The sequence below is a fragment of the Carcharodon carcharias genome, chromosome 7 (genome assembly GCF_017639515.1).
Source record: "Carcharodon carcharias isolate sCarCar2 chromosome 7, sCarCar2.pri, whole genome shotgun sequence".
Lineage (NCBI taxonomy): Eukaryota > Metazoa > Chordata > Chondrichthyes > Lamniformes > Lamnidae > Carcharodon > Carcharodon carcharias.
The window spans coordinates 92,304,226-92,318,211 of NC_054473.1; the positions used below are offsets into that span (position 1 = coordinate 92,304,226).

The 13,986-nt window shown below is 42.9% G+C and overlaps 1 protein-coding gene across 3 annotated transcripts in view; it reads left to right on the forward strand.

Moving 5' to 3' along the window:
* LOC121280521 (NCK-interacting protein with SH3 domain-like) overlaps positions 1-13,986 on the forward strand; it is a 187,594-nt gene that overhangs the window by 122,766 nt on the left and 50,842 nt on the right. For all 3 annotated transcript variants that reach the window (XM_041192604.1, XM_041192605.1, XM_041192606.1), the window contains exons 3-4: positions 1,231-1,411; positions 4,159-4,249. In XM_041192604.1, the coding sequence (XP_041048538.1) occupies positions 1,231-1,411; positions 4,159-4,249 (272 nt within the window). The remainder of the gene's footprint in view (positions 1-1,230; positions 1,412-4,158; positions 4,250-13,986) is intronic.

A 13,986-nucleotide genomic window follows, 5' to 3' on the forward strand; every position in this document is an offset into this window, starting at 1 on the left:
TATGTTACTAACAGTTGTCTGTGTATGTCACTAACAAGTGCGTGTGTATGTCACTAACAGTCAGGTGTGTCTGTATGTGTATGTCACTAACAGTCATTGTGTGTATGTGAGTGTGTGTGCGTTTGTCGCTAATAGTCAGAGCGATGTGTGTGTGTATCTCACAGTCTTGTGTGTCACTAAAATCCATGTGTTCATGTGTGCATTTGGCATTAACAGGTGTGTGTTTGTCACTGACAATCAGGGGTGCATGTGTGTGAACCTCACAAAGGTGTGTGTGTGTGTGTGTGTGTGTGTGTGTGTGACTAACATCCATGTTTGTGTGTGTGTCACTAGCAACCATGTGTTCATGTGTGTGTCACTAACAGCCACGTGTTCATGTGTATTTTTGTCACTAGTAGTCGTGCGCGTGCATGTGACTAACAGTCAAGTACATGTCACTAATAGCCGGGTGTGTGTGTGTGGTTTCAGGGACTGCACCCTGATTACCCCAGGAGTCAGCAGATCATCAGAACCATCAGTCACAATCAGTCTGAGAATCAGACATTGAAACTAGCTGTAAGTCATCAAGCAGGCAAAGTACTTAACCTGTACCAGTTTTAAAGCTCACCTGAGGACCAACCTCCTAGATATTCGACTACAAGAATCCTCATAACTTGTTGTTCACCCTTTGTTTTACAAGATCCTCACTTCTTCAACTTTAAAACACTGACTCCATTCAAGAAACCACAGGCCTGTCCCTGTGGGAGACCAGAAATTATAAATCAGGGACTGAATTAACTATAACCTGGCATTGCAAGTTGGTAAAATAGTTTAAAAGAAACTATCAGTTGCTTAGGTTTATAAATAGGAAAATGAATTTTAAGAGCAAAGAGATCATGCTAGATATTTTTGAGTCCTCAGTTAAAGTAAGATGGACAATGCTGGAAAAATCAATAAAGATGTAAAAGTCTTAGGGTATAGAGGTGATTCACCAGGATGTTAACTGAGATGAGGGATTTCAGGTGTGAGAAGAGGTTTGAAAAGTTAAGGCTGTTCTCTTTGAATGAGAGGTTAAGATATGGCCTAATGGGGATTTTCAAGATGAAGAGAGATGTTTTGACAGAGTAGATAGCAAAAAAATTCTTCTCTCTGGTGATAGTTCGATGACGACAGGTCAGATTTGAAACCAAACAGGAGATATTTTCTTTGTTATTCTTTCTGAAGTTGAATATCTGTTCTTTCCCCATCAAGGAAGCTGATACACCATCGAAAGGACACAGTTGCTCGAAAAAGTCAGACACTAAGCCAACAGAAAGGCCTTGTTGAGAATCAACTGGAGATACCACACCAGCCAGACAGAATGAGCAAGATCACACCTGATCCAACACTAAACCTGTCAGATGCAGTCCCCCCAGATGGCAATGTTTACCAGGTACCACGGATGTAAAGAATAGAGGAAGCAACTATTAATACTTGTTACTTTCTTTGACTGTGTATTTGCTTTTGACGCATTGTGGATTGGGTTTATTTAAGGTTCATTTTGTTACATAAAGGTCCATGTTAACAGAAAGACAGTGACTTCATTATGAATGAAATGGATATGCAGTGAACACCAGCATGTGTTCAAGATTTGCAAAAGATGAAGAAATCACACATTAACTCCTTCGATCCAGACAAAGATGAGGATCACTGAGAGTGAGGCTGGGGGGAGGGGGGCAGGTATGCTGGCTGCACCAAAGACTCTGTGACTGACCTCTGAAGAAATCCAAATGGTACATGAACAGTCTTCACAGCATTATACTGGAACCCATCAAAGCTCAAAATTTCAGATGGACCATTATTTAACTTGTGACGCAGTATTGAAATCTGCAAACCATAGACTGGTTACAGCAGAGAAGGCAGCGGTTTGGCCAGTTACGTCTGTACTGGCTCTGAGCAAAGGTAAATCACCTAGTCCCACTCTCTTGTCTTTTCCCCATGCCTTGCAAATATTTTCTTTTCTGATAATTATCCATTTTTCTCTTGAGAGCCACAATTGAATCCACCTCCGCCACACTTTTGGGCAGTGCATTCCAAATCCTAAACACTTGCTGCATAACATTTTATTTCTGTATGTCACTGTTGCCTCTTTTTGTCAATCACCATTTCCTCTGGTTCTCAATCCTTCCACCAATAGGAACAGTTTGTCCCTACCTACTCTGTCCAGACCCCTCATGATTTTGAATACGCCTGTCAAATTTCCTCTCAACCTTCTCTTCTCCAAGGAGAACAGTCCCAACTTCTCCAATCTATCTATGTAACTGGTTCCAGAGAAAAAGAACTTGATTCTCATGAATCTTTTCTACACTCTCTCTAGTGCCTTCACATCCTTCCTAAAGTATGGTGCCCAGGATTGGACACAATTGGCCAGTTGAGGCCAAACCAGTGTTTTATAAAGGTTTAATATAATTTCCTTGCTTTTGTACTCTTTTGTCCCTGTTTATAAAGTCCAAGATCCCATATGCTTTATTAACCACTCTATCAACCTGCCCTGCCACCTTCAATGATTTGTGCATATATCCACTCAGATCCCTCTGCTCCTGCACCACCTTTATTTTATATTACCTCTCTGCATTCCTACCATAATGAATTACTTCACACTTTTTATTAAATTTTCTTTGATTATTTTTTCATCCATTCCACTAGACTTTTTGTGTCCTTTTAAAGTTCCACATTCTCCTCCTCACAGTTCCAGATACCTCAAAGTTTTGTGTCATCTGCAGATTTGGAAATTGTGCCCTGTACATGCAAGTCTGGGTCATTAATATAGATCAGGAAAAGCAAGAGTCATCACACTGACACCTGGGGAACCCCATCATAAACCTCCCTACAATTCAAAATAAAACAACCACTACTTATTGTTTCCTGTCACTCGGCCAACTTCCTCTCCTTGCTGCCACAGTCGCCTTTATTACATGAGCTCTGACTTTGATCATAAGCCTATATGTGGCACTTCATCAAATATCTTTTTAATGTCAATGTACACCACTTCATCTGCACTATCCTCATCTATCTTTCCTGTTACCTAGTCAAAAAAACTCAAGCAAATTAATTAAGCGTGATTTGCCCCAAATAAATCTCTGCTGGTTTTCCTTAATTTGCCAGTGTGACTTTTAACTCATGGCCTCATCTCCATACCCTCAAATGGTCTCTTGCTTGAACCAATGGAAAATGTCAGCTGGGTAGCAGGAGGTCACAATCAGAGCCTAAAGGAACAGTCCCAACAGTCAACTAAGTTGCTGGGAGGGATTTCAGAGGCCTCCAGGCCTAAATTTCCTCCTCCTCTTCTGGCCCTTGTTCCTTGTACCACTAGGTGTTGGCGTGGGTGGGAAAGCTGCAGCAGTGTCCCCATGCAGGCCTCCAGTTAAAAAAGCAGCCTGTATTTAAAGAAAGAACTCTATTGGCTTACAGTGCCTTCCTGCCTGCCCAGAGGAGCAGGTTTGAATCAGAACCTACAGGAAGAGAACGGAACCTCAGCTGGGGTAAATCCATGAGTGATCTTCACTGCCCAGCAAGTTTTTGTTATGTGAGCAGGGTTGAAATCATCCCAGTTATTTATATCACCAGCAATCTACATCTTCAAGAACAACATGGCCCATGGATGTGTAGATGTGAATTAATTATTTAGTGGTTAGGTCTAATTTTCATGACAACAAAAATGTTTTAACTCAACACCACTTATAATTAAAGATCTGAAAGGTCTAACATCTAAATCCGATGGGTTTGATTCTTGTTTGCTGAGTTACTACACTCAGTCAAATGAGTATAATTGGCCTCAGTGCCCTTGGCTGTGGGAGTGGGGAGGAAAAATTGAATTATGTCTATCTGGCCATCTCTAGAGAGTGCCACATGGATGGGTGAGAACAGAAGTTGGGTCAGTGGTGGTGTTCTTGTTCAATAGCAGCAAACATACACTGCCTATGCTCATAGTGGGATAGCAATCAGCTAGGCAGACAATCCAGGCATACATCAGCCACAGTCAGAGCTTTCAGAAGGAGAGAGCCCATTATCAACAGACTTGATTAATAAGAATCTTGTTGATGTATTATTCTATGTTGTCATCAATCAGTTCATCAAAGAATCAAAGGAAGCAACCTACAAATTCACCAAGTGAAACATGGTACCCACTTTGTGTTGCAGGTTCCCACTCAGCCTCGACGTACTGCCCCTGTGGCACCTCCACCACCTGAGAAACTTAGGGACTTGCACTCTGGCTCCTCAAACATGCAAGGTAAAGCTACAGCAGTCATTGAGTACAAAAGCAAAATGCTGCGAATGCTGGAAATCTGAAGTAAAGACAGAAAATGCTGAAAGTGCTAAGGTGTCATTTGTGAAGAGAGGAACAGAATTAATGCTCCAGGTTGATAGCTTATTGTAAGAACTGAAGAAGTTGGGGATGTAAATTTTAAAGCAAGAATAGTGAAAGGGAAAAGGAGGAGAGGAGGAAAGAACTAAAAATAAAAAATACTTGCATTTATATGGCACCAGTCATGACCCACTGGGTGAGTCAAAATGCTTTACAGTCAATTAACTGTTTTTCTTGAAGTGTTCGCTATCATAATATAGATAAGGTAAGAGCGATTGACAGAAAGCATGATGGTGTAAGGTAGAAAGTGATAATGGGATGAGGAAAGAAACATACAATGGGTCTAGAGGAGTTGTAAATGGGAAAAGTAGAATCATCATCAATAGTGGTAGTACAAAAATAAAACAAAATAGCACACAATAGAAAAATAAAAAGGGAGCAGGGATTATGATCTGAAATTGTTGAACTCGATGTTGAGCCCAGAAGGCTGTAGAGTGCCTAATTGAAAAATGAAGTGCTGTTCCTCGAGTTTAGGTTGAGCTTCATTTCAGAGTTGGATAGAGGGTTAAAATGACTGGCGACCGGAAGCTTGGGGTTATGCTTATGGATGAAATGGTGGTGTTCCACAAAGTGATCATCTAATCTGTGTTTGACCTCCCCAATGTAGAACAGATCACATGGTGAGGAGTGAATACAACATATTAAGTTGAAAGAAGTACAAGTAAATCACTGTTTCACCTGGGAGGAGTGTTTGGGGCCTTCCTTGGTGAGAAGCGAGGAGGTAAAAGGGCATGTGTTACATCACCTGGTATGGGAAAATGCTATAAGGTGTGTTGGGGTGATTGAGGAATGAACCAGGATATCACAAAGGGAACAATCCCTTTGGAATGTTGGGAGGGGGGGGAAATGTATTTGGCTGTGGCATCACACTGGAGGTATCCGAAATGACTGATGGGGTGGAAGGTGAGGACAAAGGGAACTGTATCATCATTCTGGGATGATGGAGAAGGGGTCAGAGCAGAAATGTGAGTAATGGACCAGACATGGTTGTGAGCCCAGTCAACCACAGTGGCCCCCCCACTTTTCCTGGTTTGAGGAAAAAGGAAGACATTTTGAGTACACTGGTATGGAACGTTGCACAGTTACATCATCCATACAGATGCAATGGAGATGGAAGAACAGGGGGAATGGCATAAAATCCTTAAGGTAGCTGTGGGAGTCAGTGAGTTTATATTGGATATTGGTTGAAAGTCTAAGCCCAGATGGGGAGCGAGAAAAATTGAGGAAGGGATGGGATAAATCAGAAATTGACCATGTGAAGGAAAGTGAAAGGAAAGTTGATGAAATTTCCAGTTCAGGGTGAGAGCAGAAAAGGGCACTGATTCAGTCACTAATACATTGGGATAAAAGGTGAAGGAGGAGATCCGAGTAGGACTGGAACAAGGAGTGCTTCATGTATTCCACAAAAAGGCAGGCATAGCTAGGACCCGTGTTCCCATTGCAGCACCTTCTATTTGAAGTTGAAGGAAAGGTTGTTCGATGTGAGACCAGGTTCAGGCAGGTAGAGGAGCATAGTGGTGGATAGGGACTAGTTGGGCCTCTGTTCAAAGAGCTCCATCCTGATGGGGGATGGAGATGTGGACAGATTGGGCATCCATGGTGAAGAGCTGATAGTTAAGGCCACAAAACTGTTCGTGGTGGAGGGCATTGGAAGTTACAGATGTAAGTGGGAAGAGGCTGGACAAATGGAGAAGAAATAGAGCCGAGATAGGAAGAAATCAGTTCAGTGGGGCAGGAACCGGCTGAAACGATAGGCCTTCAATAGCAACCTTGCTTGTGGATCTTGAGGATAAGGTAGAAGTTGGCTGTTCAGGGTTGGAGGACTTTGAGCTTAGAGGCTACGCAGGGAAGATCTCCAGAGAAGGTGAGGTCAGTAACAGTCTTGGAAATGATGGCTTGATGGTCAGTGTTGGGGTAAAGGGACAGGTAGGATAAATTGTTAGAGATGGCGCAGTCTTCACTTGGTTTGAGCTTGGTTTGCCAAGCAACAATAGTGCCAGCCTTGTCAGCAGTCATTGAGTGTTCCTCTGCTTTTCATTCTTTGCAGGGGATTACATGGCTCTGGTGGACAGAAAATGTCTGTACACATTGTGAGACACAGGCTGGAGGTGTTCTCATGTCCACCATTTTTATATGTTCAGAAGCAGTTGGATTGCAAAAGAAAAATTTACTCAGTTTGTGTGGCATGATGGGAAGGTAATGCTACAAAATTGGTGAAAACGTGCACTAAATTAACGGAGCAAGTTTGAGAAAGGACAGAGGGGAATTGCTAGAGCAAGGACAAGAAAGAATATAGAGGCAAGAAAATAAGGAAAAGAAAAGGAAGAATGAAAAGCTCTTCAACTGGTTTTGAGGGGAATAAAGTATGTCAAGAAATATTGTGTGTGGAAGGAGAAAGCCTTTTCAAAGCAGATTTAACTATGGCAATCATAGGGAATAAGAATGTGGTGGTAATGTCCGATGAATATTTTGCCAACTTTCAAAATAGGGAATACATACATAAAAAATCGAGATCATGAAGGTGATAAATTTGTAAGATTAATAAAAAGATTTGTAATAAATGATGGAAACATCCTGTTTCACCCGATATTGTACAATAACAGGCAAGGAAGATGCGAGTGCATTAGTTAGAATATTTTTGAGGCTTGACAATACTATGGAAGGATTGGCAATTAGTGATATATACTATTATTAAATAAGGAGGAAGGGGCATAGCAAGTAACCTCAGGCTATTGAGTATAATACCAGTCATGTAGAAATTATTATAAGGAACAGAGTAAGAAAGCTCTTAATTTGTAAACAAATCACTGTCGCTGGGTCAAAATCCTGGAACTCCCTCCCTAACAGCACAAGGACTGCAGCAAGTCAAGAAGGCAGCTCACCACCAGAGGGTGGTGAAAATGCTGGCCTAGCCAGCGATGCCCGTGTCCTGTGAAAGATCTAAAAAGAAATGTTATTGTGGCTTTGTGGAAGAGAGATTATACCTAACCAAGATAACAGTCAGAGCCGTTGAGTAGGTGACTTGACAGGAATCAATGAGCATTGTTTGAATGGATTTTCAGAAGGCAAGTGGTGTTTGATAGATGAGGATCAATGGCATTGTTTGGTTTTCAGAAGGCAGGTGTATTTTTGAAATTTATTTCCAGGGTGTGGGCATCGCTGGTTAGGTTAGCATTTACTGCCCATCCCTAATTGTCCTTCAGAAGGTGTTGCTTTGACAAATGAATCGCTTCTAGGCCATTTCAGAGGACACTGTATTGCTGTGAGTTTGGAGTTACATGTAGGCCAGACCAGGTGAGGGCGGCAGATTTCCTTCCCTAAAGGACATTATTGAAACAGGTTTCTACAACAATCTGGTAGTCGTTTGGCAGTACAGAACTTGAGTATTGCTGAAAAAAGAGACTTTTTTGTCAAAGCTTTTTGTCTTGCACTCATCAGGACAACTCACAAGAGAATACCAGTGTCAGGGAAACAACATATTTATAGTGTATAAGAAGGAAATGCTGATTGGTTGGAAAGTGGACTCTGGTAGAGACATTGCCATGGAGAATGTGGCAATTGATTGTGACTGACAGTATTGTTTGAAATTTAAACCAGGCAGCTTGAGGAGGATTGGAAGTTTAAGACATTGCCCTGGGGAATGAACAAGTGAATGGCTGCCAGTGCTTTTGTTTACCTGAAACAGGTGCAATATGTCTGCAAAGAAAAGGGCCCTATGTATATGTAGCTTCCAGTACATGCAAGTGCGCCACACAGCGAGCCTGATTGGCAATCTTTAATTGGTTGTCAGCGTGATACTTAGCACACTGAGGATTTTTTAGCAAATGTTGTCCAACTGTGGAATCACATACAATGTTGGACACTGTGTTTTGAGTTTTGCAAGCACGGGCTGGTTGGGTACAGTCTGTACCTTGCCCGTTGTGACCAGCGGCTGGGACACGCTGTATGGTACTATCTGTCTTTGGGATGTACGGCCTAGCATCACACTGGCACTGAAATTCATATACCCCATTACTCATTTGTGTGATAGGGAGAATGTCTTTTGGGCTTGACGGCAGCATCCTGTTAGTGGCGAATACCACTCGTGTTGCTACTGCATAGTAGCAGCGTGAAACAGCGAGCTTCACCTGCTGCTCAAATTGTTTTCAGATACCTTACCCTTCCAGGGTAATCTGAGGTAGACTGGACACTTTTCAGGGGTGAAAGTGACAGCCTTAGGCCCGTTCATGAGTTTGCACGATATACAGCACAAAATGATCTGATCAGGGTAGTTATTATCCTGTAGGATGCCTTTGATGTGCCCTATTTCAGCATCAAGCTTGCATGAGGAGCAAATCGCTCAGACCCTATTTACAAGGTTACCTGTAAGACCAATCTTAGTGTATGGAGCTATAAGAATCCCAAAGCGTATTTTGACCAGTGAAGGTGGGCTTGAGGTAGATGGTGGTAGAGAATCCCCTGGCTCATTTTTCAATTTGTACGTCAAGGGAGTTCATTTGACTACATTTCATAGGTGAATTTGAGCACAGGGTGCCATTAAGACATACACAGAAATTGTTACATGCAGCTGCGGAGTTAAATATAGTAAACGTATCATCCACACATCGGAAATGTGCAAGGGTTAGGAGGTTAAGTGTCATTCCATCGAAAACACGTTTCTTATGGAACTCAACAAAGGTGTTTGTGAGAGCTGGGCCTAGAGGGGATCCCATGGCAAAACCATCTATTTGGGCATACACGATGTCATTAAAACTGAACTCAGCTTCGTGAGATGCCGAGTTCATAAGTTCAGTGAATACTGATTCACATAATGGTGGCAGGTCTAGATCACCATGATATAGTGCTGCAGCACAAATATCTATCCATTCTTCATGGCAACGTTTCTACCATTCAGAGTCCACTTGCCAACCAATCAGCACTCTCTTCTCATACAGTATAAATATGTTGCTTCCCTGACATTGGCATTTTCTTGCGAATTGTTCTGATGAGTGCAAGACAAAAAACTTCGACAAGAAAGTCTCTTATTTCAGCAATATTCAATTTCTGTATTATCAAACGACTACCAGATTGTTGTAAAAAACCTATTTCACTAATGTCCTTTAGGGAAGGAAATCTGCCACCCTCACCCAGTCTGGCCTGACGAAAAGTTTGCCAAAGAGAAAGGTCTCTTTTGTCAGCAACAATCTGGTAGTTTCATGGTCACCATTACTGATGATGGCTTTTTAAGCCCTCATTTTTATTTAATTAACTGATCCTAAATTCCCCAGGTGCTGTGATGGATTTGAACTCTTGTCTTCGGATCATTAATCCAGGACTCTGGATTACTAATCCAGTAACTATGCTCCCATTCCCAATAAATGGTGTATGATAGATGGGAATAGCTGGGCACCATGTGAATGTGTTTTCAGAAGGTAGGTGTTGTACAAGAAAATAGAAGCTAACTTAAAATGGCCACGATTGGTGATGATCACATGGGACAGGTAGGAAATGGAAAGTAGAGGCTAGAGACTTGGGCTAATTGAGACGTTGTCATTAGCAGACAGTGAGAAAAGGTTTCAGATGGACACAGATTTAGTGACCAGGTAGAACAATGGCAGATGCAGTTTAATGTAATAAAGTATTGGGTAGTGCATTAGAATGTGGATATAAACCTAATGGGACAGTGCAACAGCATGGATAGACAAAGGGAGAGACATGGACCCAGGTATCTAAGCCATTAAAAGCCAGCTCAAAGGTACAAAATGTGACCAAAAAAGTTAGAGCTCTAGAGTATCGTCACAAGAGGTAGAGATTATAAAAGCAAAGTAGTAATTCAGTTATACAAAACACAGGATTGACCTGGCACAATGTTCCGGTTTATATATCTGGCCTTGGAGAGTTTTGCAACCATTCACCAGGTAATTGCTGGCTTGGAGGGACTGAGTTCTAAAACTGGGTATCTTGTCTACAGGCAAGGAGGTTAAGGATTAATTCATTGAATAGTTTAGAATAATTAAAGCAATGGACAGGGTGGGTATGGAATGAGGCCTTCTTGTAGAAGAGGAATCTAGATCATGGCCTGACCTGGGAGCTTGAGCTAATTTGATGGTCAACCAATCCAGAAAAAATATCTTCACATGAAGAGCTCTGAGAATGAGGAACACAAGGCTCAATGAGTTATTTGAGGTGCTTAAAAAGGAAATGGGTACATACCTGGGAGCTAGTGAATATGGCAAAAACTAAGACAATTGAGTTAAAATGATAGAATTCCAATGGCTGATGCAGCAGGCTTGGCCTGAAAGGCCCAGTGCTCTTCTTAGCAACTTGGGTTGGGTGAACAGCTGAAATACATTGTTCTTACCAGCATAGCCCATAATTGAGTAAGTGGTGTAAGGAACATATATTTTTATTTCTGTTGGACTGTGGATTGGGATTGCAATGGCTGCAGTTTGAAAGACACGTCCACTGGAACAGGATGAGGGATATATACACTGTTGCAGTCCTGGTAGAGTGTACATGAAAGACAGGATGGTGCCAGAAAGGAATTCTGGACCAAGGGAGCTGCTTTTTGATTGGCTCCTGACCAGCTGACCAGGGTTTGTGTGAAGAGTAGTGTAGCTGAATAGCCCCTAGCCTGAAAGGCAAAAGACCTTAAACCTCCCTCTCTCCTGTGTGTGTAAAAATTCAGTAATTCCACAATAATAGCTAGCTGGCTTTTTTTCCTTATATCTCTCTAACCTGCTCTCTCTCTGAAAGCCCCTGTCAAGAGGCAAAGAGGAAAATCACTGTTAAGACATTGAAAGGCAAGTGCTCAACCAGTGAACTAAATAGTGAAAGTGCTGGAAGACCACCTCATGTCATCAACAAGAACTGAAAGGAATTTGGAAGACATTGATCAAAATCAACCCATCGAATCCTGCACTCCGGATTGGTGCTACTGAACTGTTTTATCCCACCCTTACAATCCACTGTGTGAATTTAAGAAGGGATTAGAGTTTAAGTTATAGTATTAGAAATTAGCAGTTCATATTTCTTTTGCTACTGGTTAAAGACAATTTGTTCAATAAGCTGTTATTTACTTATTAAGTTTACAAACCTGATGCTCGTATTCTGTTCACCTAAATTAAACAATTAGATGGTTTGGTCAAACTTTTTCACATTTGTTGCGACTCGGGGAACAGTGGGACTTGATATTACAGTGCACTATCTCAGTGAGTCGTGACAGTGGAGTAAGGCATGCTTTACAGGAGTATTATCAAACAACATTACACACCAAGCCCCATTAGGAGATACTAGGGTAGAGGAACAAGGTATGTTTTAAGGAGCATTTTAAAAGTGGAAAGAGGGGCAAAGAGAATTCCATGGCCACTAATGTTGGAATTGTGAAGCTCAAGAGGCCAAAATTGGCAAAGCGCTGAGATCTCAGGAAGAGATGGGGGAGATATTAGGATAAGAGGTGAGTTTGAAGGAGGATAAGGAGCTGGAGGGGCATCTCGATGGCTGCAGGCGCAGGTACCAAAAGTGGGGTGAAGCTGGGGGCGGTGCATTGCACAGAAAGCCAGAATCAAGAGAAACTCAGCATTCTTGAAGGGTTGTAGTGCTGTAGGAAGCTACAAGGTAAAGAGGATCAAGACTGTAAAGGGACTTGAACAGAGTTGAAATATCAGTGTTCAAACGCTGTTGGACCGGGACACAACATAGCAAGGGCAGGATGGATGAACAAGACTTGGTGCGAGTTAGAATATGGCAGTAGAATTCTGAATGAGCTGAAGTTTACAGGAGGTGGTAGGTAGGAGGCTTGCGGGAAGATTACTGCAACAGTAAAAGTTTGAGATAACATGAGCATGGATAGGGTTTTAGCACCAGAAAGGCAGAGAGATAGAGATGGAAATAGGCAGCCTTAGTGATGAAGAGGGTCAAGCAGGATACCAAGGTTGCGAACAGAGTGGTTCAGCCTCAGATACTGACCAAGGAGAGAAATGGAGTCAGTGACTAAGGAATAGAGTTGTGGCAGGGCCAAAGATGATGACTTTGGGCTTCCCAATATTTCATCAAAGGAATTATTGGCTTATCTGACATCCAGTCCTGAATGAGAAGCCTGGCAGCAGAGGCAGTGGAGAGATTGAGAGAGGTGGCGGTGAGGTAGAGCTGGGTGTCAGTGGTGTACATGTGGAACCTGATGCTGATGTCCCCAGGAGGAAACGTAGATATGGAAGAGGAAGGAGGTGAGGTGAGAGTGAGTGTCCTTGACATCAAGGCAGCATTTGACCAACTGTGGTGTCCAGGAGCCCTAGCAAAACTGGAGTTATTGGGAAACAGGGGGAAAACTCTCGGCTGGCTGGAGTCGTATCTAGCACAAAGGAAGATGGTTGTGGTTGTTGGAGATCATTCATCCCAAGTTCCAGGGCATCATTACAGGAGTTCCTCAGGGTAGTGTCCTCAGCCCAACCGTCTTCAGCTGCTTCATCAATGACCTTCCTTCCAACATAAGGTCAGAAGTGGGGACGTTCACTGATGATTGCACAATGTTCAGCACCATTCGCAACTCCTCGGTTACTGAAGCAGTCCGTGTCCAAATGCAGCAAGACCTGGACAATATCCAGGCTTGGGCTGACAAGTGGCAAATTACACTTGCGCCACACAAGTGCCAGGCAATGACCATCTTTAACAAGAGAGAGTCTAACCATTGTCCCTTGACATTTAATGGAATTACCATCACTGAATCCCCCATTATCAACATCCTTGGAGTTGCCATTGACCAGATACTGAACTGAACTAGCCATATAAATACTGTGGCTACAAAAGCAGGTCAGAGGCTAGGAATTCTGTGTCAACTCACCTCCTGACTCCCCGAAGCCTGTCCACCATCTACAAGGAACAATTCAGGAGTGTGACAGAATACTCTCCACTTGCCTGAATGAGTGCAGCTCCAACAACATTTAAGAAGTTTGACACCTTCCAGGACACAGCAGCCCCGCTTGATTGCCACCACATCCACAAACATTCATTGCCTCCACCACCGATGCACAGTGGCAGCAGTGTGTACCATCTACAAGATGAACAGCAGGAATTCAGCAAGGCCACTTCGACAGCACCTTCCAAACCCACGATCACTACCATCGAGAAGGACAAGGGCAGCAGATAGGTGGGAACGCCACCACTTGGAAGTTCCCCTCCAAGCCACTCACCATCTGACTTGGAAATATATCGCCATTCCTTCACTGTCGCTGGGTCAAAATCCTGGAACTCCCTTCCTAACAGCACTGTGGGTGTACCTACACCACAGGGACTGCAGCGGTTCAAGAAGGCAGCTCACCACCACCTTCTCAAGGGCAATTAGGGATAGGCAATAAATGATGGCCTGGCCAGTGATGCCCACATCCTGTAAATGCATTTTTAAAAAGCGGCGACCAAGGCTAGATCCTTGGGAGCTCCAGGGCAACAATGCAGGGGTGAGTGGAGAAGCCATTGCTGGAGATGCTGTGGCTACAATTGGATAGGTAAGAGAGTATGCTGTACTGTGCAAGGTCATGTCATATGGGTGGAAATGTAGTCTGGAGCAAAGTTCCTGCTCATTTTTGTTTTGAGTACGCGGGCCCTTTAAATGTTTTTCCACAATTTTG